The 23,706-nt window shown below is 40.0% G+C and overlaps 1 protein-coding gene across 1 annotated transcript in view; it reads left to right on the forward strand.

Moving 5' to 3' along the window:
- Window positions 1-23,706, forward strand: part of pik3c2a (phosphatidylinositol-4-phosphate 3-kinase, catalytic subunit type 2 alpha) — a 41,691-nt gene that overhangs the window by 15,848 nt on the left and 2,137 nt on the right. The window contains exons 3-32 of the mRNA XM_085412895.1: window positions 1,596-1,693; window positions 2,973-3,133; window positions 7,390-7,510; window positions 8,619-8,730; window positions 8,868-8,947; window positions 9,869-9,932; window positions 10,354-10,500; window positions 10,608-10,641; window positions 10,879-11,119; window positions 12,984-13,106; window positions 13,220-13,387; window positions 13,684-13,801; window positions 14,385-14,527; window positions 15,941-16,132; window positions 16,260-16,353; window positions 16,516-16,610; window positions 16,747-16,927; window positions 17,033-17,137; window positions 18,329-18,421; window positions 19,021-19,150; window positions 19,399-19,535; window positions 19,707-19,876; window positions 20,621-20,777; window positions 21,397-21,506; window positions 21,986-22,193; window positions 22,295-22,419; window positions 22,696-22,813; window positions 22,901-22,982; window positions 23,252-23,358; window positions 23,476-23,601. Coding sequence (XP_085269021.1) covers window positions 1,596-1,693; window positions 2,973-3,133; window positions 7,390-7,510; window positions 8,619-8,730; window positions 8,868-8,947; window positions 9,869-9,932; window positions 10,354-10,500; window positions 10,608-10,641; window positions 10,879-11,119; window positions 12,984-13,106; window positions 13,220-13,387; window positions 13,684-13,801; window positions 14,385-14,527; window positions 15,941-16,132; window positions 16,260-16,353; window positions 16,516-16,610; window positions 16,747-16,927; window positions 17,033-17,137; window positions 18,329-18,421; window positions 19,021-19,150; window positions 19,399-19,535; window positions 19,707-19,876; window positions 20,621-20,777; window positions 21,397-21,506; window positions 21,986-22,193; window positions 22,295-22,419; window positions 22,696-22,813; window positions 22,901-22,982; window positions 23,252-23,358; window positions 23,476-23,601 — 3,840 coding nt within the window. The remainder of the gene's footprint in view (window positions 1-1,595; window positions 1,694-2,972; window positions 3,134-7,389; window positions 7,511-8,618; window positions 8,731-8,867; window positions 8,948-9,868; window positions 9,933-10,353; window positions 10,501-10,607; window positions 10,642-10,878; window positions 11,120-12,983; window positions 13,107-13,219; window positions 13,388-13,683; window positions 13,802-14,384; window positions 14,528-15,940; window positions 16,133-16,259; window positions 16,354-16,515; window positions 16,611-16,746; window positions 16,928-17,032; window positions 17,138-18,328; window positions 18,422-19,020; window positions 19,151-19,398; window positions 19,536-19,706; window positions 19,877-20,620; window positions 20,778-21,396; window positions 21,507-21,985; window positions 22,194-22,294; window positions 22,420-22,695; window positions 22,814-22,900; window positions 22,983-23,251; window positions 23,359-23,475; window positions 23,602-23,706) is intronic.

Below are 23,706 nucleotides of genomic sequence, written 5' to 3' on the forward strand. Positions count from 1 at the left end.
ACAAGTCCCCAACCCCTCTCTCCTTCCACTTAGTGTACAGCCTCAGGGTGCTGGATTTGGGGTGGAAACCCTCTGTGCATGGTCAGGAGCTTCCTTGTCTTGATGTCAGTGGTTTCCATCTCCTCCTTTGGCCAGCCTATTATCCCAGCAGCGTACCTGATCACCGGCAGGGTGTAGGTGTTGATGATCTTGTTCTTACCATTCAGGTGACTCCTCAGGACTTGCCTGACCCACTGCAGGTACTTGGTGGTTGCAGCTTTCCTAGCAGCCTCTTAGTGGTTCTCATTTGCATGTGGGATCCCCAGGTACTTGTAGCTGTCCTCAATGTCTGCAATGTTGCCTTCCGGTAGTGCAATCCAGTCAGTTCTGACTACATTCCATCTCTTTGTTACCGTATGTTTGTTTGTTTGTTATTATTTTTGCTCGTTTATATGTTCATTAATTTTTTAATTTGCATTGTTTAATTATTCAGTCATTACACAAGTCTTGCGTGATGACTTCCATAAAACCCACAAGACTTGATCCAGGAGCAGCTCAAGAAAATCTGAAAAAAAATTCCCATAAAAGGAATTGTGTGGGTTAAATTAGCAGGACATTACAAGCTGTAAAAAATAAAAAAAAAGAGAGAAAAAAAAAGCTAATTGTCCAGTTTTATTGTCATCAAAACATAGAAGCTCAGCTCCATACTCCCCACCAAGCTCCTCAAAAAACTGGATTCAGAATTCCTCAGAAGTCTCTGAATGGAGAACCAAACTCTTATTATGGCATTTAAGATATTTCTTTCATCCCTTTTCTTTCTTTCCCTTCCCACAGTCCTCAGACTTCTTTGGGAATTATGTCAGAGTCACAGATTTCCAACGCATGACTGAGCACTTTATTTAGACCGCCTAGAGCCTAGCACCGGAAGGGGCAGGACCCTTTCACTTCTCATTTCCTGTACCACAGGAAGTGCATTCCTCAGCTGCTGGCAGTCGAACCACAGTTAAGAGCACAGTGTAACTGTGAGTTCCCGGCACTGGGCCAGCCTCCAGGAATCTTGGAGTAACTCCCAGTGGGCTGTCTCAGGATTTGGGCTGTGAGTGACAGAGCTGGATCAAGACAAATTTAGAACTCTCACTTCTTAAAATTATTTTGAGATTAAAAAAGAAAAAAATTGTGTGTAAGAAATATCCAGTTCAGCTGTTGTCATGTTTATTTTGACTTGAACCAAACTACTGCTTGACCATAGGTTAAGAGGCAGCAGCATAAAATAGCTGGGAAACTATATAGGCATCAAGCTTTTGCCATTGCTGACATGTTCATTCCCTGTAGGATTCATAGCTCTGAGCTGTCTTTAATCAAACTGCCCTTTCAATAGTCCACCACCAACAATCAACACAAATCACCGTGAAGACCTTTAGCATTGCTAAACCTTAGCACCTTTACACTGATATATGGAGATTTTAATTGAACGTACTAAAAGCGAATGCCACTGAAGCCATACCCCCGCTGCTTTCTTTGTGCCCTGCTTGTCTTTTGAAATATGTAGGTAGGTTATTCATGTTTTATTCTAGTTCTCTGACTCGGTATCTACATGTTTGACTGTGCTCCTGTAGGAGAAGGGAAAAGGAAACGCTCTGGTAAAGAATGACGCCCTGGAAGAACAGGATGCACAGAACCTGGAGATCGTTGCCTTCTGTGAAGACATAGCATCGTAAGAACCCTCTTCTTGCCATTGCCTTTCTTATATGCTTAAATATAAACATGAAACAATTTATTAAACCGCTCACAAAGTCACGTTTCACATACCACAGGATCTTCACAAGTTGGAGCCATTAGTTCTACTGATAAGTTAAAACGGTGTAAATGATGGATGTAGAGAAATGTATGAATGTAGGGAGATGTTACTCGTTTGCAGTCTCAGTTCTTCGCCATATTGGTTTTCAGAGCAAAAGAATCACTATCTTTGGATGAAAGAGTGGAGCCACAAGTCAATAGTTAAGTTTAAGGGGAGTCCTTGTAGGCTACTGCTACTTTTGTCGAGACACCTGTCTGTTGAAGGATCCATTCACCCTCCTCATAGTTTTTATAAATGAAACGATCCACAGTGGCCAAAGGCTTCTTTTTTTTTGTTCCAGGCTATAAATACACATTTTTAGTTAGGCATGTGGGATTCTGTCAATTTTAAGATAGTCTTAAGTGACATTTACACTAACTGCAGTTTTTTGCCCTTGGATGTTGGTTTCATTTTTTTTTTTTTTGATCCAAAGGCTGCCCCTTTAGTGCGGCCTGTAGGCAGTGAAGCACACAGCCACAGAAATTACTTTTAGTTGGTTGTAACTGCCTAAAAAGATGCTTTTACCAAATATAGAATTTCATGCATGCATTTGCTTAATTGCATGGTTTCAATTCTCTTCATTGCTTGAGGCTGTACAGAATTTCTCACTCCGGTAGTTATTTTGGGTGGAGTAAAGATGACGCTCTGCTTGGAGAATCCATTTTCATTGTGTTAATAAAGTCAACACCCACTGTCGTTTGCCAAACAACTTCCCTGCATGCTTGTGGGTCAACAAATGGTTTGCATGGATTCTGTTGAGAGAACATGGTGGGGGGGTAGGGGGGGCATTTTCATAACATTGTCGGTCAACATCAGACACTTACAGATGACTAATTTGAGGCCTTATGGAAGCTTCTTGGGACTGGAGAGTAATTGGTTTTCAGTGATTTTATAGGATCTTTTCCATGTGTGTAATCATAATGTGCTATTCAGATTTGCTCTCCTTTCTCCCCTCCATCCATTTTTCCTGTTACACTGCCCATCCTGCATTTAGTAGTCTCATCCAAGCCAGCTGATTCATATGCTTGGCTTGCCTTGGCTTCCCCTAATGTATTTTCACTGGCCAAGTAGACCAAAATATGAATAGCAGAAAGTGCTGTACGTTTGTATTCTGATTTTTTTTTCTTTATTAACATTTTTATTCTCCCCCTACCAGCCTACGTTCCAAATTCCCTCATGATGACATTGCAACCAACCCTGGCTTCGTCCTTAGCCCTGTCATTACCCAGAGAAATGGTGGTGGTGATAATAGCTGTTCTGTCAAGGTTTCTATCGAAATCTCTGATTCTCAGCAGCCTGTAACCTTCACCTGTGACGGTAAGCATCTGAACAAAGTCAGAAATTGTCTGTTCTATGAGCCGTGTTTCAATCAGTTCTTTACAGGATGAAAGGACAGAATATGTGCTTGATACGTCACGTGATACAAATGCCACTATGAAGGAACCAAAGAGGTGTCAAGTTTGTTTTAGCTTATTTGTTGGATGCACCCCTATTTGATCTCAAACTGTTCTAAAATTGTTGCATAATAACCTGTTAAGAAGCCCAAAGAGTTTGCTGTTGGTGCAAAAGAACAAAAACAAAAAAACTACTGTCATAAATCCAATTTATACACTCGCACATCTCCTTACTGCAGGGGGTCCATAGGCAATGTCTTTGTTAGTCAGAAAGCTGAAAAACTGGTGATGATTCAAACCTGTGGTTCAGACTCTTCAGACAATTGCTTGATCCATTCTTAGCGACTTTCAAAACAGTGCTTCCTGGTGCAAAATGCCAAATTCCTGTACGGATGGGACACCACGTGAATTGGCTAAAAAGGAAACTTGTGCCTCTTTGCCTTTAAGAGCGAGCAGCTCCAATTTCAGATAAGAGAGCTCTGAAGGAGGAAACAACATTCACAGTTGCCAAACTCTTCGCACACACATTTTTCTTTTCATTTTTTTTCTGTCGTGGGAATTATATTATGTTCCTTTTCCACACAGATAAAGGTTTGTGCCCTCACCATTCAGTAGCCATGTTGGGCAAAAGGAAGTGGAGTTAGTTTTTGTTGTGTTTTTTTTCCCTCCTCAAGGTCCTATTAAGGATTTTGGTTTAGTTCCCTGTTTATTTGGGGAGCTGTAATTGGCTAACCCCTCCTTATTCACATACAAATCTACAACCGCTCTGACTGACATGTCTTTAAGGATCTGAAGCCAAACACACTGGAGGCTGTCAGGCAGTCCACTGCGCTCTTTTGTTGGACATGTTATTCCAACTGTGTGACCAAATTCACCACTGTCTGGGTCTTTGAGGATCAGTGTGTCTGTGTGTGAGTGTATATCTAGATTATTTTGCATCTTACTGTCTGTGTCCATACCCGAAAAAAAACCATGATGCTTGTTTCGTTTTAACACCAAACATATTTTCTTAGACATAGACAAGTTCTCAGGCCTTAGTGTGTACATATATATTACTTATGACATAGGCACCACTCTGAAAAGCCCAGTTCAAAATCAAAAAACCTATGAGAAATGTATTTAATACTTTTTTGCTTTTTGTAGGTTCCTGCTTCTTATCATAGTTTACATTGTCTTCCCAGTCACTTTCTAAATAGGGTTCTTTTGTCCATGAGTGATGTCTTTTTCATTAGTTCAACTCAAAGCTAACCCTAAACCTTTCTCAGTGTTGCTCTTCATTCACCCACTTTTTGGTCTTGTCCTTTTTTCAGAAACTACAAATTAAAAATGCCACATGAGAAATTTTTCCCATCTACTCTGCACCTTCTTGTCTCCATCTTTTTCAGTTTTTTCTTTTCTTCACACATTCTATTTGATCTTCATCTTCTCTTATTTATCACCCAGTAGCTCATCTTTTATCTGTTGTGGAAGCCTCAAAATTTTGTGACTTTGTTAGTGGTGCATCCACTTGCAGCTGATTTTCTTATTATAAATGAAAGTGTATTTTATTAAAAACAATGTTTGTGCCCTTCTGAAATCTTTGACTGTGCTCATATTGTAGAGAACAGGCCGACAGAGAAATAACTGATTGTTGTAAAGTTTGGCTGTGAACTGCTGCTGCCTTCTCAGGGATTCCTTACATACTGTGGCTGAAGAGGGAAGATGGAAGAGAGTGAGAAGGGGAGGAAGCAATACATTTAAGAATTACAAAAGAGGATGGAGCAAAAAATGTGACAAGCTAAAGGGAGTAAAGAGATGATTTATAAAGGAGAGAAACCAAAGAATGATATTTATGAAGAAACTCTGTGCCAAAGGTACAGACTTCGCGTAAGAGAATGAGAATTGCTTGAAGTGAGAAGTAAATGTGTAGAGAATGACAGAAGTGAAATTCTAAGACCCGGGTTGTCGTCTGCTGCTGGGAGGGTGTTGGAGAGGCGACAACACCATGTTTCTTAAATCTTTCACCTACAAAAAAAAAACCTCTGTCAGAAAGAACTTTTAATAGGTAACGTCTAACTAAACTAAAATGCAGAAATCAAACTGGCTGTGGCTGGAATGGGAATTGGCACCTAGAAGTCTAAGCCCATAGTACTCAACCGGAAAAGGGTGGAGTACCCACTTGGAGTTGGGAATAAGTTGCCAAGTGTAGTTTAAGTATCTCAGGGTCTTGTTCAAGAGGAAGGGAAGAAGGAGCAAGAGATTTACAGATCGATTGGTGCAGCATCTGCAGTAATGAGTGCGATGTACCGGTCTGCTGTGGTGAATTGATGCTATAGATGTACTCTTCAATCTGCATTCCCACCCTCACTTTTGGCCACGGCCCGTGGATAGTGACTGAAAGAATAAGAGCGTGGATACAAGCAACGGAAACTGGTTTCCTCTGAAAGCTGTCAGGGCTCTCCAGTTGAGGTTGTTTGGCCCTCTGCCTAGGATGCCTCCTAGGTCAGGTGTGTTAGGCATGTCCCACTGAAATGAGGCCCTGGGTTAGACCCAGGACACACTGGTGACATTACATTTCTCAGCTGGCTTGAGAATGCCATGGTGTTCGCCCCATAATAGCTACAGGAGGTGGCTGTGGAGATGGGCAGTCTGGAGGTCTTCTTAGGCTGCTGCCCCCATGGGACGGATGGATGGCCTGAAATTCTTAGTATCATAGAATCACTAATACAGTATGCTTTAATTATCAACTTTAAACTCTTCCACTTTCTGTTATGTTTTAGCATGGTACTTTTCTTCTTATTGTGGTTTTCCCTTTGCTGTTGTGGGCCTCTTTTTCTTTTTTTTTCTTCTTCTTTTTTTCCCCTCTTTGATTCTCTCTGACAATTGGACTTGTTACAAAAATATAAATCTCTATTTCCTCTCTTCACACCTTTCCGATCTTTGCCTTGTAGATTTAACAAGTGTAGAGTGACTTCTGACCCTCTTACTCGGATTCTACATAAAAGGGATTTGACATGCACTGTAACAAAAAGTAACTTTTGTTGGTCTCACTTTGTTTTCAGTTCTGTGCGCGTGCGTGCATGTGCACTAAATCAACCATTAATATTTTTGTTCGAGTGTGACTCCACCAACACCATTCCCCAGTCATGTGTGAAATGGTTAACATGTGATTTCGGAATGTTCTCCTCTTGTAACTGGTGCCCTCAAATATGCCCGCTGGGAATTCCATTACCAGTTCAGAATACTTCCAAAATGAGGCATAGTCTGTGTAATTGCATTGTTATAAAATGCTCTTGTAGCACATATATGACCACCATTGCCACACAGGCATTGCAGTGCTTGCTTAAGCAGCAAGAAAAGCCTCACCATTCCTCCAAAGGGTGGAGGGTGGTGTGTTATTGCTTTAGGCAGGGGTGGTCCAGCTCCGTGTGTGTCAATATGAACTTCTTTTAAGTAACCTGAGCATGTGTGCTTAATCCAACGTCTAGATGTTTCTGTGTGTGAAGAGTCTGTGTCTGTCTTTTTATCTGTCAGCCTGTGTTTATGTATATTCAGTGTGCTTAAAAACTCAGTTGAAGAAGGTAAACAGCAGAATAATCTGCTGTGTGTCAAGTTACGCTCTCCACCTAAGCTTCGCTTGGCCTGATACATCAGGTATCGTAGGACACGCAAATGCCTAGAATCCCCCTTAATATCATTTCACAGCGTTCTGCGGTAATGCCTTTGATTCGAGAACTGGTTTGATTTGAAATATGAAACACGAACTGTTCAGAACCTGGGAGGATGTGTTTTGTGGTTAGAAAGGAATTTTGATCACTATAAGATTTAGAGTTCAGTTCCTACACCTGCAAAAACAGCTTTTTAACAGCCTCAGAAACGTATTGTGGTCAAGTCTCACAAAAAAAGCAACATTGGAACTGGCTATTTACCTTTTAATCTTTCTAATTCAAATTAGTCTTTTTTTTGTTTCTCAGGTATGCTGTGGTGAATTGTTTTGAGAATGCTCCAAATGTATTTTTTAATGCTAACCCAGTAGGTCGTGTGCTCAGCTTTGTTCCATAATTACCTTTTCCTCTCCATCTGTTGATCTTTCCATCTTTTGCCTCTGCTCCACGTTTACCTCTCTTTCATGATTACCTTCTTCTCTTTTCTTCATTATTGTCTCTGGATAATTCTCATACCTTTTTTTTTCTCCTTAAGTGAGTTCTCCAGTGGAGCTGTTGATCAGTCAGACTCTGTGCTGGGTCCATGATGACTTGGACAAGGTAGACTTCTCCAGCTATTTGCTCAAAGTCTGTGGCCGGGAGGAGGTGCTGCAAAAGTGAGTATTTCTAATACACTGGCATGTGAGAAGCCACTTCTCCCAGGAGTTTCTAATAAGTTTATTTTCTCATCCATTTTTTTTACTCTTTCTCAGTTTCTCTCTTTCATCTCTTTGTCTGTGAGTCTCCTATCTTGGCAACGTGTTTAATCTGTCATCAGTTGCTGGCTAAATTAATGCTGTGTTTGTTGCACGACCGTTTGCTGGAATAAAGCTTAATAATCTTGCACTGGCTACACTCAGAACTACGATACCATTTACTGTAAAATCATTATGTATGTAACCATCACTTTATACTTTTAAACATATGTTGTTTAAGTGCTTGTATTTTTATTATGGATTACATCTTTGGATTATTGGAATTTATAGTAAGCTAGCAAGGAAAACTTTTACTGTATTAGAAAAAAATACGAGTCTGGTATCAACATGTGTTTTAAGACCTTTAAGGAGAACGGTAACTTGTTTTGACCAGCACCATATCCCACTTGATAATATGATCCTACAGAGTTTACCAAAAATACAGTTTTCAGAGTTTTCATCAAAAATGGATAAAAATATGTGAGGTACCAGTGCTTGTTTTTGTCACACAGACACAGTTTTGTTATTGAAACAGAGATTTGGATTCTTTAAATATAAAAGGAATCTTTTTTTTCCCCTTTAGAATCTGACACTGCGAGTATAAAAATACTGATTTATTTATTTTGTTTTTAACAGAGCTTACAAATGTTTTTTAGCCCTGAACATTAAATATGTCTATCTTCTGTAGTTAAGAAATTATCGTGGTTAAAAAATGCTGGGGAAAAAAAGTGCAAAATTTTATCCCACCTCTGGGATGAAATTATTCTTCGAGGGTCTGTAACTCTGTCACTGGCATTGATTGATTTTGTTTTCATTGAATGGCCCATTTGCTAAAAATAGGCACAAATATAAGCAAATATTATTTTGTCTTTTAGAGAAATGTATACACCATCAGTGGGTTAACCCCTTTCTGTTAAAACCTTCCTTTAAAATGTTTTCAACAACTGCTCTATAATATTAACATATAATTGTTTGTTTTTTCTTTTCTTTTTTGATTTAAACCCTTTTTATCTGTCACTACGTGCCACAGTAAACACAGCCTGGGCAGCCATGAGTACGTTCAGAACTGCAGGAAGTGGGAGAATGAGATCACATTACAACTGCTCTCTCACTCAACTATGAGAAGGGACTTGGCACGCACTGTGAGTTACTCTGTCATCCTATACCTCCTTACCCACTCCTGAAAACCAACAACATGCAGTCTTCATATGGTAAAATCGTGTTTTGACTGATATACTTTTGGTTGATAGACTGTTGCTGTTTTCCTTCTTTTACTTAGGCAGAAGATGACAAGTCTACCATAAACTTAGAGAAGCACCTGGGCCTGGTGGAGAGGCCTTTTAAGGAGAATGTCACAAGGTCTGAGCATCCTACATTAGTTAGAAATGTCACAAACAACTTCAGAACAAGCAGACTTAGTATTCCATTTTCAGTTGATGATTAGTCCTGTATTTTCACTCCTACTGTTATTTTACTTATTTTAAATCCTCTCTTGGCTCTTTCCAGAAAAGTTAGATGTGATTAAAAAAATAATTGAAGCCTGCCTTTAAAAAACCCCAGAAGAAACATAAACTCTACCTGATATTAATTTGGCTTTCTTTCAAAGTCTACTTCTCCTCTGGGTGGCTTCCACTGCTGCTGCTATTTTTAGACTGCTCCCTGGGAGTCTCTTTCTCACCCCTTTTTTACTGTGCACTCTGCCATTCTGCACTCTGGTTCTCAAATGTATGCCAAGAGCAAATATACATTCATCAAATGGTGTTGAAAATTTAGTCCCCAGCTCTGAATGGAGCACTTTTCAGCAGCTTTCATTCAAAGAGAAGAAGGCAGCACTGTGATGATGTTGCCTATGTAATTTCCTGAGGTGTCTAAGGGAGAAGAACTATAGCACTTGTCAAACATGACTCATTGAAAACAAATATGATTTTTGTTTTGTTTTTTTCTTGTTTTTTTGCCACATAAGCACAGTTGTCCCATCTTGCTCACCAGACTTGTATCCCTACTACTTCATCACGTTCCCCAAAATGGAAATTAAGTTGAAAGGTAATGGTTTTAAAACAGTGGAGGGACACACAAGCAGAATGTTCACAGAGCGATCTAGAAATGGCAGCTGCACTAAAAGCAAAAGTCAGCAAGAAGATTGTCTTGATGGAGGGATTCGCCAAATTTAAATCACATGAGGTTCATCTGTTTTTGGAGGGGGATTTTTTTGTGTCTTTTTCAATGTCTCTGATTCAAGAACTGTTTGATCACGCCTAATATCTGTGTCTCTTCATGAAGACAAGGTCTGGCTGATTATTTGGAAGGCTATCACAATCAAGTCAACATCTGTCTACAGAATGAGGTACGTGCAATTAGAGAAAATATTGTTAAATGATTAGGATGGTAGTTTGTTTAAAAAAAAAAAAATTTCAAAGTTTAGTCTAATAAAAACTAATAATGTCGTAAAATACCCCAAACATTGTTTTCAAATTCCCTGCCCATTTTTGTGTCTGTTGAAATGCGTGTTAGTAAACCAGGTCATTCTTGGAAGGCAGTTTTCTACAAAAATGTTTTTCAGCCATTGCTTGTTGTTGTGAGTTAATTGAATGCAGCCTGAATGGGGGAGTGAAGACAATACAACCCTAAAACTGGCATGTTGCTGATGAGTGCTTCAAGATGTGTTTGAGCTACCTTCTCCAGAACGAAATAATGTTTACTAAATGATGCAATTTTAGCATGCAGAAGTTTGTTGCTGTACTAACCTGCTCTGTGTCTCTGTTTAGAGTACCCAGTATAAGACAGTGGATCGGCTGGTGCAGACTGTAAAGAACATGTGCTGTGCTTTAGATGAGGTGGAGACCCAAGCCATCACAGAGGCAGTCAAAAGACTAAGACACTCTGTCAATTTACCCAGGACACGCTCACCCATGGTTCGTTCTTCATATATACTTCACACACACACACACACACGCTAGCTCATTCATACCATTGCTTAGTTTCATTTGCCTTTCTAAGACCAACATGCTTTCCTTTCTAGATGGGATTGACATCATCTGGCCAGTCATCAAATGGTAAGTTCTATAAATAATATACAGTGAGACTCAAACAGCTCAGCTCAAAGTTCTTTGTCACCCCTTACGATGAAACAGCTTTTGTTGAAAAGTGTTACAATTTTGGCAAATTATTTGCAGTCTAAGGAAAATGAAGTTAAAATCATGTACTGTGTTTGCTCTCCCATCTATAATACACTGCAACAGTGAGCTGTAGATGCATTGTTAATAACATATTGACCTAACATGGATCCACAGGTCTCACCAGTCCTGTGGAGGAAAGCATGGCGTTGCTAACACAGGCCATCTATGACCTGGCCAAGCTCTACCTGCGCTCCTTCTCCTCTCCATCCTCCTCCTTCCACTCCCCTCCATTGCCCCAGGTTACCGATGGAGACGCTGTGGAAGTGAAGAGAAGCAAAGAAGCTTCTGGCACCACAGACCACCTTCAGTTCACACTGTTTGCCTTGCACGGCATACCAGCCAACTGGGTCAGCAGGTAAGCAGTCAGTGGATGAATGCAGATCTGAATATAAACATACTGGGTGGGGTGATTATATTTATGCGGGACACCTATTAAATCTACATGTTTTGGGTGTTTGTAACAAACTAACTCCTGCTTGCTGATACAGTAGGTCACACTTTACAAAGTACAGATCTCTCATTTTCATCTGCATTTTCTTTGTTATAATCCAGTTGCTGGTCATTTGTGCATACAGCTGAAAGCCACATGAAACCTGAAGTTGAAAGTTTGTTGCAACAAAACATTTTATTTTCTACCAAACCTTATCAAGGCTGCTGTTTTGAACAACTTTATTCTTTCCTGTAGGATAATTAAAACTTTTAGGTAAGAACAAATGGATGAACAATCACCCACTTGCTTGGTATTATTAGTACCACCCACACTTCACCCAGTTTTACTTATGCAAGATAAGATCAAAGAAAGACAGAAGGTGGTGGAAAGCAGTTTGAAACAAATTTCCCACGTGTGGGACTAATAAAGGTTATCTTATCTTATCTTATCTTATCTGAAGTTATAATTGCTTCATTTTGCAGGTGCATGCAATGCTTACAAGAACAAAGAAGCGATAAATTCTCTTTTAGCAAATAGCAATATAAGATTCAACAAATGTGGTGTTATAGAGTTAACAATTTGTTTAGCAGCTAGGAATGAGGAGCATATTTCATTGGTGCCAGAATAAGCAGTAGTCACTTAAACTGTACTGTCACAGAATGTCTTGTTTTCTTCTACTAAACAAATGGCACTGGTGTTGCTCCCCGTGTCTTATTTTTCCATGCCAGTGTCCAGTTTCAGTGCGTCTGGAACACAGTTGAACCGAATTTTCTGTTCCCAGCTCTGTCACGCATTGGTGAACAGCATCAGGGCGTTTCTGACAAGCCCCCTCCACGTTAGGATCTCTAAAGATCTGAAAAGAATTTGTATGCTCTTATCAAAGAAAAAAGGAGCTGTAACCCTGACAGTAAGACGGGAAGAGTTTTTAATCTATCATTTTGGATTGTTGCAGTGTGCCTTCAATAGTAATTTTCTGGTCATCCGTTTAGGCCTTTTATAAAGAGAGGAACTGTCTAATAACAGGCCTGTTTACTCTGGTTTGGCCTCTTCCAGCAGCTGTTTTAAGCCAGCACCAAACATTGCTGCAGTGACAGTTATTCCGAGGATCCCTCCAAAAATATTTATAGCAGAGGGACACAGTGATTCCAATATTTCTGGTCCCAGATTAGTGGCTAAGTATGTTTGTGTTGTGGTGTTATACCAGTGCTGCCTTACTGAAGCTGAGCGTTTGGCATTGTTGTTGCTAGCATGTCCTCCATCTGGAGTGTCAGTAGAAGCCAGCATATTGAGACACCACGGCTAGTGGTAGAGCTGCCAGCACAGATGGCTCTGAGCAGCAGATCAGGCTGATTGTAGTGAAAATACATTATCAGTTTTCTTTTATTTACATGTATATTTTATTTATTTAGTATACAACAGAATATGGTCTGCATCAGACTCAAGGTCATTACTGAAAACGCCAATTAGATTGTGTTGGAGACAGGACATGTGGCATCCACTCGACACCTTCAATTTCAATCATTGCCATTCAAATTTACATTCTCTCTGTTAGGTAGAAAAGACATGCTCTGGTGCACGTGTGGAAATCACTTTTTGAAAACAGACCTGTGTGAAAAATTAAATACTGGATGACTTTTTTTTTTATACCTTTATTCTAGCAACATGCCATCAACAGACTACTAGAGTTCTACTAGATAGAACTCCGTGTTTTGCCCAATGTTTTCTGTGTTCAGTAGAATATGCAGTTAGTTGTGGACAAATAACCACACGTTTTCTGGGGTTGTTTCAGTTACGAGAAGTACTTCCTGGTGTGTTCCCTCACCCACAATGGCAAGAACTTGTTTAAACCAGTCCAGTCCAAGAGAGTGGGCACGTATAAGAGCTTCTTCTACCACATCAAATGGGATGAACTGTAAGTCTTTCCTTTTCAGTGTACTCAATTCACTTTCTTTCTCTGTTTTTTCAAACAATAATGTAATATTATTGTCTGTCCATGCTGCTGACACTGCTTTTTGTCTGTCAAAGGATCAATTTCCCCATAGCAGTAGCTGTGCTCCCACTGGAGTCCATACTGAGCCTGGCTCTGTTTGGGGTGCTGAATCAGAATGCCAGTGGCTCCCCAGACTCAAACAAGCAAAGGAAAGCCCCAGAGCTGCTGGGCAAGGTCTCAATGCCACTCTTTGATTTCAGACGGTGAGGAAAGAAGAGCAGCCGGTAAAGGCTGTACCTATGTTTTAATGTTTTTCACTTATTTTACCTAGTATGTTCATATTAGTTATCACACGTTCTGTATTATTACATGTTATTTTAATCACTAAAAGTAATCGATGAAAGTAAAGGAACTTTTACTTTTTTGAATCTCTAAAACAAAAAATATAAAAAAAATTAGCAAGCCAGAAATTAACATTAAAGGATCATAAAACTTTATATTCTTGCCATTCTTCTTAGGATTGCTTGCTCTTGTTGTTTATTGCCGACTGTTTTTGCAGAGTGCTTGCTAGGGGCACCCGACTGTTGTGTCTGTGGACGTCTGCCCAGGGAGCAGCCGCTGCTGCCAGCTCTGCAGGCAGCCGCAAGAGGGTACCAACAGAAAGAATCGTACTGCAGGTTGGCAACAACATTAGTGCAGACTTCTTCCCAACTATCTTTTTTCTTTTTTTTTTTTAAGTTTCCATTTTTGATGTATTTTCTTTGTAGTGCAAATCATTACATCTTATTTATTTTATCTTTTTTTTTTTTATCACAAATGTTCTTTGGAAACATGATTGCATATGATTGGTATTAGCACTGCTGTTCATGATGCTGAACTAAGTCATTTTACATCAAATACAAAGAACAGTGTGTTGGATTAACATATAGTACATCTGTAGTTGTTTACAACCAACTGGACACATTTTAAGTCAAACAGGATCATCACGTTTAGTAGAAAATCTGTTGCCGGCAATGACTGCCTAAAGTATTGGACCCCTAAACATCAACAGACACTTTGTAGCTTTCCTGGTGATTGCAGACATCTTCAGCTTTTGCTTGTTGAGAATATCTTTAAAAGACAAGTAGATACTGGTGTGCAAGTTCCTCTGCAGAAATATGTGAGGTTGCTGTACACCTTGATTCAAAATTTCTTTCCGCTTAAAAATTTAGTCCTATTAATAAACTGAGCCCTGCTCTGGTGTTTTTTTGTTACCTTCAGGTGAACTTCCCCAACTCACCAGTGGATGTTTTGTATGTTGGACCCAAAGAAGCCCCCAGCCCTGAGCCCCACACACTGGAGGAGCTGGACCCTGACCTCCGACGAAAACTGGAGAAAATTTGCAGCCGAGCTTCCAATTTTGGGTAGGAGATTATTCCCTGTGTTTTTCTAAAGTATAAGGGAAAGATTGTAATGCAGAATTCAGAAGTATTTAACAGTTAATGTATCAGCATTTTGCGGTGTCAAATAAAAGCACTGATATCAGTTAAAACCACTAGAGAGCGAGTCTTGGAGTTACTCAGCCTGATGCACGTAACAGATGTTATTCAAGAGGCTCAAAGCAACTACTGCATTTAATAACTTCTCAATTTTTGTAATTATTTTGTCTTCATATGTCCAAAATCCAACAAAACCCAATATTCTTTTTATTAATTTTTTCCTTGTTTTTTTTTTTCTTTTCATGCAAATGGATAAATGACTCTAAAGCTTATAAATAGGATGTGTAAGGCAGTCTTTGTAATAGAATTCACCTCATCAAATTTAATGTATACGCTTTCAAATTCTAATCGTTGCCCTTTTGATGCCAGTTAGGCTTGTACTAGACTTGCAGTGCTTGGGGTTATGAGAGTTTAAAAAGATATGCACAGAAAGAGTATTTCTAGTTAAGTCTCCCATTTAGCAGGCAGCTTTTTGGCTTTCTTTCAGGCCACCTAAAATCCATTAGACTTAATAGATTTAAGAAGGGATTTTAAAAAGATGCTGCTGACTTTGCCAGCCACAGTTCCCAGTACATGCCTCTCTGTTGTCTGCTCCAGCGTGTCTGTGTTCATCCAGCTGCTACGGGCCCAGTTAAATGCTCTCTTATGCCTGCTGCCAGCCAAATCTCCTCTCCACGCTGCCAACATCCGCGAGACTCAACCGGCACTTTAACGCAGAGCTCTCTCTCACTGGGCTCTCACCGCCTGTTTGCTGTCCTGTCCATTCATTTCTGTAGCCTCTGTGGACACAGGGCTTGTGGAGCCACATCAGTGCTTATTTAGCGGGAGCTGTCTTTTTTGTGTGTGCAACACTCCTTTACTCCCTGAAGCAGGCAGTTTAATTGTTATTTACTACTGGAAGGTCGGGGTCAGGTACAAGTTGGAGTTTTTTATTTGAGGGGTCAGGGGGAGAGGGGGGGAGTAATCTCCAGGATTTGGGTTTAAAGCAGAGCATCAAAAAGTGATTTAGTTGTCTTTCAGGGACTAGCAGTCGTAACCATAAAAGGAGGAAGTCCTTCCAATTTGTGTTCAGTTTCCTGTTTAAACGTGCATTGCAACTATAGAGATTTTATTGCTCGCTTTGCATTATGTAGGATTCTGCTGAAAGGGCCCAGTCTCTGTTTTAAATATCACTTTTGAGTCTTTAATAATTTTGAGATTTCTGAGTTTTGAGATGTCATGACCAAATCTTTTTAAACACGTGTGTAACTCAAAAACTTTTGAGTTAAAGTCTTTCTTTTAATTTTATGTAAACAGCATTTAGACATATCCCCCCCCCCCCTCCTCCTTTGTCCCCAGGCTGAAGCGAGCAGACCACCAGCTGCTGTGGGACCATAGGCTCCACTGTCAGAGGGACCACCCCAGCAGCCTCCCTAAGGTACTGGCCAGTGCGCCCAGCTGGGACTGGGCCAGCATGGCTCATATTCACTCCCTGCTGCACCACTGGCCCACCCTGCCCCCCGTAACAGCGCTGGAGCTACTTGACTCAAAGTACGGCGTGAGCTCAGTACTTAGACACACACAGATTTTTACAAATACAAAAATTCCTTACTTATATAAAGGAGGATAGAATGTGTGCGTTGTCTCCCATCTCTCATTGTAATGTATGTTTGTGTAGGTTTGCAGATACTGAGGTGAGAAGCGTGGCTGTTAGTTGGATTGAGAAGAGCAGCGATGATCAGCTGGCTGACTACCTGCCACAGCTCGTACAGGTATAGCTATATGTACAAAGGTCTGCACTAAAATATGTGCTTTACATCCACTTTAAATCTATTTATTCCCTCTTTATTAAAATTCTTTTTCTCATGTGCTCACTCACAATTCCTTCAGTTAAAATTCAAAGTCTGTTTTTTGTTTCCTCATATGCCCACCAGGCAATAAAGTTTGAGTGTCACCTAAAAAACGCCCTCGTCATGTTCTTGCTGTCCAGAGCACAAGGCAACATAAACATAGCACACTACCTCTATTGGTAAGTGTACAGCCAAAAAATAAATAAAAATTACAATCCTAAAGACTTTAAGAACATGTATATGAGAAATCATGTGATAGATGTGAAGAAAATGTATTTTAAAAAGTGGTCATCACCATATCTACAATGGTTGCAGGCTGCTAAAGGATGCTGTGCAAGATTCCACCTGGGGACAGCGCTATGAGCGGGTGCTGGGTGTCCTGCTGTGTCTGTGCGGAGCCAGGCTGAGGGCAGAGCTGGAGAAGCAGACTCACTTGGTCACGCTGCTGGGAGCCGTTGCTGAGAGGGTCCGACAGGCTGGTGGATCTACACGACAGGTTAGCATGTGCACATGTGTGTTCGTGCGTGTGTTAAAGGCCACGTAGAATGTCCTTTCTAAACGTGTATGTGTATTTACCTATCTGCATGTTTGCGTTTGTTAGGTTGCACTCCAGGAGGGCCTTGAAAACATTCAGAACTTCTTTCAGAGGAACAGCTGCCGACTGCCCCTCAGCCCCAGTCTGGTGGCAAAGGAGCTAAACATTAAGGTAACACACACAAACACAGTTAAACAATTATCTGAAACCATTAGCTGTACCTGAAGAAAAAGGATTGCGCTCTATGCATTAACTATGCGTTGTTTAAAATTGTATCCAGCTCAGCAGACCTTTTACACTATACTGACTATATCTGATGACAAAATTATCAAGTGTAGAGAATAAATAAAATAATCGTTTAATGGAACCAACCACAGAGCAGGAATAGAAGAAAACCTCAACTGAATTTTGCTGCTGTAAATGTTTCAGTTCAAACAATTGAAGAAATGAGCTTCTTAAGTTACAACTTGAACAAAATATAAAGCATGTGAACAAATGTTCCAAAATATTACAGAGATGGTTATCATGGTTAATGAGATCCCCTAAATGATGTATTTATACTTCTGTAAATGCTGTACTCTTCTAAGTAAGAGGAGGATCACTGCTTGGCACAATGGGAATTGTGAGAGATGAGACACAAAGGATTACATTTGGTGACTCATGCTGCCTGCCTCCATCTGCACATTTTAGCTTTCAGCTTTGCCAGCTATAAGTTAATTTGCAATTAAATATAAATTTATATTAAGTTTTACATCCATGGCTCTCAAAGTTTGGTCTTTGTTAACATTTTCTGTCCTCTTGAATGCAAAAAGGACAAAATGTACTACTGTGCACATTATGATTTGATGAAGAAGTCCTGAACCGGACTAATTGTAGCCACTCTCTTCCACCAACCACTGCACAATAAAGCTTTCTAGCACTGGTAAATGTAGCTTGTATTAAGAAATGCTACAGCTACTTTCTCTTATGGTATCAACTACAAACCACGACAAAAATGACAGCTGCCAGTGTGAGCCCCCATCCTGTGAGCCTTAATCAAAACCTTGCTGTACCTTTTATATAGCTTGTATGATTTATGCAGGCATGATTTTTCACAATTTAAAAAAAATTAATATATAAGTGTCTTTACATTATTCAAAGTCATTACTTTGTTTATCCTGCTGAAGTTACTGGATGATAACATTTCAGAAAATGCTAAATGTTCACAGGCTGTCTTTTCCGAGTAACATGCAGGTTTAAAAACATCCTCGAATAAATCAAAACCGTAGAGAAATCACTAATCACTAAATCACTTTGGGATGTGTCTCGGAAGACAACATAACAGTGTGATGTAATGCAGAGGATATTGCTGTTTGTGTGTAGGCCTGTTCCTTCTTCAACTCCAACGCTGTTCCCCTCAAACTGGCATTGGTCAACGCCGACCCCTTGGGAGAAGAGATCAATGTTATGTTCAAGGTAGTGTATGCGCAGACACACAATCACACACGCCCAATGTAAAATGCTGAAAATGAGTACACTGATCAGCAAGTCAAACAACGCCTGAGAACAGGTTCGAGTGTGTCTTTCATGCATGTTTCCATGTTTTATGAGTGGAGCCCACAGTAGCACACAAACATGTTGTAACTGTTTACATAGTCTTGATATGAACACTGCACCCCCTGGTGGCTGAAGTTTAAACCAGCCAGTAATTGATAGATACAGTTTACTCAAACAACAAATGCAAAATGAAGTGGCTTAATAAAAAAACAAAATAATGTATTTTTAAAAAATTAAATATCTCAACAGAAAAAGAATAACAAAACAAATGATTTGATAATTAAAGTGCCTCAATAAAATAAAAATGGGTAAAAATAATATGTAATTACTCTTGTGTATAGTGTGCTTACTGTAAGAAACAGTGCAAGGTATTTAAATAAATACTATACTGAACTAAAAAAATGGAGTGCTAAGGATTCTCTGATTGACAAATTTTGTAAAGACTTATTGCACAGAGTAGAAAAGATTCCCTATGTGTGTATAAACTAGCTCTCTCTTGATCTACCTGCATGCATCAGGTCGGAGAAGACCTGAGGCAGGACATGCTGGCTCTGCAGATGATTCGCATCATGGACCGAATCTGGCTGCAGGAGGGTCTAGACCTCCGCATTGTAAATTTCAAATGCATCTCCACTGGCAAGGACAAAGGTAACAGACAAGCACATAAAGACACACTCCCGTCAGTCGGCTTTAAATATCCATTTACAAACCAAGCACACATGTGTACTAAAAATACTCCTACACCTTTTTGTCTGTTTAATCTGAAATTGCTCCTAGCATTATTAGAAAGCATTCCTGCCATGTAGCTAATTTGTTGAGTAAACCAATTACCACATTTACAGTTAAATATACTATATAGCCAGTGTAGTGTTAATAAAAGATTTGCTGTTGTGTAGGTATGGTAGAGTTGGTGCCTTCTTCTGACACCCTCAGAAAGATCCAGGTGGAGTACGGCGTGACAGGATCTTTTAAGGACAAACCACTGGCAGAATGGCTTCGCAAGTACAACCCCGCTGAGGATGAGTATGAGAAGGTGATACATATTCTCATGAAATTTAAAGCACTTGTTAGTCTGTTTGACCTTTGACCCTTATAAATGTGAATCCTTAATCCAAACATGCAACCTTTTTTTTTTTTTTAAATTTCATTGCAGTACTCGCTTTATTTAGCCATGCTTAAAATACCCTTTTCTCCTCTCCTTCAGGCTTCGGAGAACTTCATCTACTCTTGTGCTGGATGCTGTGTTGCAACCTACGTGCTTGGCATCTGTGATCGTCATAATGATAATATCATGCTGCGCTCCACTGGTCACATGTTTCACATCGACTTTGGCAAATTCCTGGGCCATGCCCAGATGTTTGGCAGCTTCAAGAGGTGATGATCAAATCTCACATGTATCATGGATGCAAGTGTGAAATTGCTATAGATAAAGGATGCTTTGTCGCGCTATCAAGTTTTGAAGGTGTGCCGTAGTGATATGATTGATTTACAACCCTCGTAGTTCCCAGGGGACTCCCACAGCACACAGGTGTTTTTTGGTTGTTGTTTGTTTTGAGTGCCTTTAGAACTAATGTGTTAAGTTGTCACAAACAATTTAAAAAGTGTGATCTTCACTTTTATGGATGAAAGGTATGTCAAGCACCCAAAATGAGGTGAAAAAACAAACAAATCCCGAAAAATTATATACCTACCCCACCGAAGACTTTGTGCATAGTAAGATATTAGAGTACATCCCTGTGCTCAAAGGCCCCACAATTCCTTTGTGGGTGACTGTATTTCAGGAGCAGAGGATAATGACTTTGAGCACAGTAAGATTAATGTGTGTTTTCAGTCATGACCTGATTCTTAACTGAGATTTTCACACAGTGTCCAGGTTGGCTCTGTTACAACTACACTCTTCTATTTTTGGCCTTGGAACATTTTCTTGCTGAAATGTTTATACATTCATTTATTTATTTATGTATTAATTCATACATACTCCTTTTTTAGTGTTTTACGTGAGGGAGGATGTCAGTTTAGGCCATGTTTTCCCAGAGGTTTAAACAAGTGATGAAAAACTTTTTGCTCTTTTATGAGAAGCTGATGTCAAATCTTGTCTCCACCCTTTTTTCCCATCAGAGACCGAGCTCCGTTTGTTCTGACCTCTGACATGGCGTACGTCATTAACGGAGGCGAGCGGCCCACCAGCCGCTTCCAGCTGTTTGTGGACCTGTGTTGCCAAGCCTACAACCTCATCCGCAAGAACTCCGGGCTTTTCCTTAACTTGTTGTCACTGGTGAGAGAGAAAACAAAACAAACAAGCCCGAGTACATACACACATGTGCATAGTACATAGCACTCTAGCTGTTCATACACACATTGATGGTAAAACGAGTTTTGTTCTTGTACTTTTGTACTGCTGACTGTGCCATTTAACATCTTCATCTGTCCCTATTACTGGTATTGGCCTCCTTTTTGTCACCTTGTTTTCTTTTACACCTGCAAGAGCCAAAATAACAAGATATGCAAACCAAGAGCATTCATAATAAATCAACGCCTCTCTGTCCTAGAAATTTGTGTGCAATAAACTTAGAGGCTCTGCTTAAGTGAAAAGACTTCTGTTTATTGCATTTCTAACGGAGACAGTCTTGGTGTCACTGAACTGAACTGAATTATACTGATTCTTTGCCTGACCTCGCTGATTATACATTGGACAAACAAAATAGTAGACACACCTGTCGGTGCAATTAAGCAGCACCAGTAAGCACATATTCCAAACTGAACACACAGCAGAGTTAGAAAGTTCTGAGTAATAAGTGGGCCAACATGCAGAAAACTACTTCAGATAACTCAAAAAAAGTCACCAAGTGGTATTCACCTCAAATATCAGGCATGTGTTTCTCTGTCTGTTGTAGATGATGTCATCAGGTCTCCCAGAGCTGACCGGCTCTCAAGATTTAAAGTATGTGTTTGATGCACTGCAGCCACACAACACAGATGCTGAAGCCACCATCTTCTTTACCAGGTAAATGTATTAACATCTTTCTCCTCCAGTCCAAAAAACAAAACTAAAAACATTTTGACATGTTTATTGTTTGGGGGGGGTTTTTAGCACATTTTTGTTCAACTTTAATACTTTTCTCTGATTCATTCCACTCTACGTGGCAGGTTTTGTAGCAAGATATACTTTAGTGTACAGTTTATGATGTCAGATACTAAAAGTCCACCAGGTGGCAGTACATGATTAGGAGCAAAACAGGAATAGCTGCTATCTCGCTATGCAACAACACAACAAAAGTACAACCAGAACAAGGCATGCTTGTTTTTTGAAAGACCAGTCAGACTGGATTGAAACTGGAAATGTGCTTTGAATGTTTATTTCTTCACATAGCCAAAGGTCAAGGGAGCATAGTTAAAAATTGTGTCTTTGGCATGTTAAATATTTAGTTTCATTTTCACCTGATCTAATGCAGATTTCCTCCCCTTATTTTCTAACTGTCCCAGGCTCATAGAGTCCAGTCTAGGAAGTGTGGCCACCAAGTTCAACTTCTTCATCCACAACCTTGCCCAGCTACGATTCTCTGGTCTGCCGGCCAATGACGAGCCAATCCTCTCTTTCTCCCCGAAGACATATACTCTGAAACAAGAGGGACGCATCGTCCACGCCTCCATCTTCTCCTTTCAGAAGAGATATAACCCAGACAAGCACTATGTGAGCACCAGTGAAGTCTCATTTTGTTTTCGATTTTCCTTTTTCGTCTCATACTGGATTTTGCCCAAACTGTAAACTGGCTGTTTCTCCGCTCTGTGCAGATCTATGTGGTGAGACTCCTGAGGGAAGGTCAGAATGAGCCACAGTTTGTCTTCCGCACTTTTGACGAGTTTCAAGAGCTCCACAATAAACTGACTATCCTCTTCCCTCTCTGGAAGCTGCCAAGGTAGTTTTGTCACCACCCGCTTACTCCCTTATCATCCAACAATGTCATCAATCTAATTAAAACCTGTAAGATAGTGAACTGGCCAGTTAATTATCATGTTTTGGAGATGATGCAATCTTCGCTAACACTCCCAAAATGCCATCCTGCTGTAAGCCTAATAATGAATTGGTGTTTTGTTTTGTTTTTGTAATCAGTGTTGTGACTGCCGGTCTAAGTGTTACATCAGATTCTGTAAAGTAGATCGGCTAATCATACCTTGCTTCTCTTTTTCTCTAGTTTCCCCAGCAAAATGGTGCTTGGCCGAAGCCAAATTAAAGAAGTAGCAGCCAAGAGGAAGCTGGAGCTCAATAACTATGTCCACAACCTGATGAGAAGCTCCACAGAGGTTACCCAGGTATGCACACACACAAACAAACACACTCCGTATACTGGAATGATAGTAATCAGGAATAGATTTTCAGTCTTTCTGGTCTTCTTCTAGTGTGACCTGATCTACACATTCTTTCATCCAATTGCGCGGGATGACAAGACAGAAGGTGTGGATGCCATGGCCAAAGCACCTGGTAAATACCATCACTTTTCATTTCCATTTACTGTTTGTCATTTTCTTGACACTGTTTGTGCTTTTGCTTTCATTACTGTGCTATCATTAAGCCATGTACTGTTTATAAATATCGACAAGTAATTTACCAGTTTGTCAAGTCACTCTGAGTTTGTAGGCAAAAATATTTAATGGTTCATTGAATAAAAATTTAAAATGCATATGCATTTTAAAATGCATTTGCATGCATCCAGATTCATGAGAGTTATGTGTGGCGTGTGACTGTTGCAGAGCCTCCACTGAGTCCCACTTCTGGTCGGGTGGAAGGAGAAGTGAAGCTGTCAATCTCCTACAGGAATAGTACTCTATTCATCATGGTCATGCACATCAGAGACCTGGTAGGCTTCAAGAATTAAATATATATTTTAAAATACTGTTTTGATCCGTTCATGTCATTTCATTCTTTTTCTATTTCTCTCTGTTGTCATACAATTAACCCGTCTCTTTCCTGTCAGGTTTCTGAAGATGGAACAGATCCCAACCCGTATGTGAAGACTTACCTGCTTCCAGATCCACACAAGACTTCCAAACGCAAGACAAAGATCTCAAGGAAAACCAGGAATCCTACCTTCAATGAGATGGTTAGGAAATACTATAAGCTATATTTATTATCTAGTATGGCATTGTTAAGAACCATGATCGTAAAAATGTTAGACTATTTTGATATTTACAGATTTATTTTTGAT

The sequence above is a fragment of the Rhamphochromis longiceps genome, linkage group LG7 (genome assembly GCF_057381845.1).
Source record: "Rhamphochromis longiceps isolate RC_006_pf linkage group LG7, R_longiceps_female_GT1.1, whole genome shotgun sequence".
Classification (NCBI taxonomy): domain Eukaryota; kingdom Metazoa; phylum Chordata; class Actinopteri; order Cichliformes; family Cichlidae; genus Rhamphochromis; species Rhamphochromis longiceps.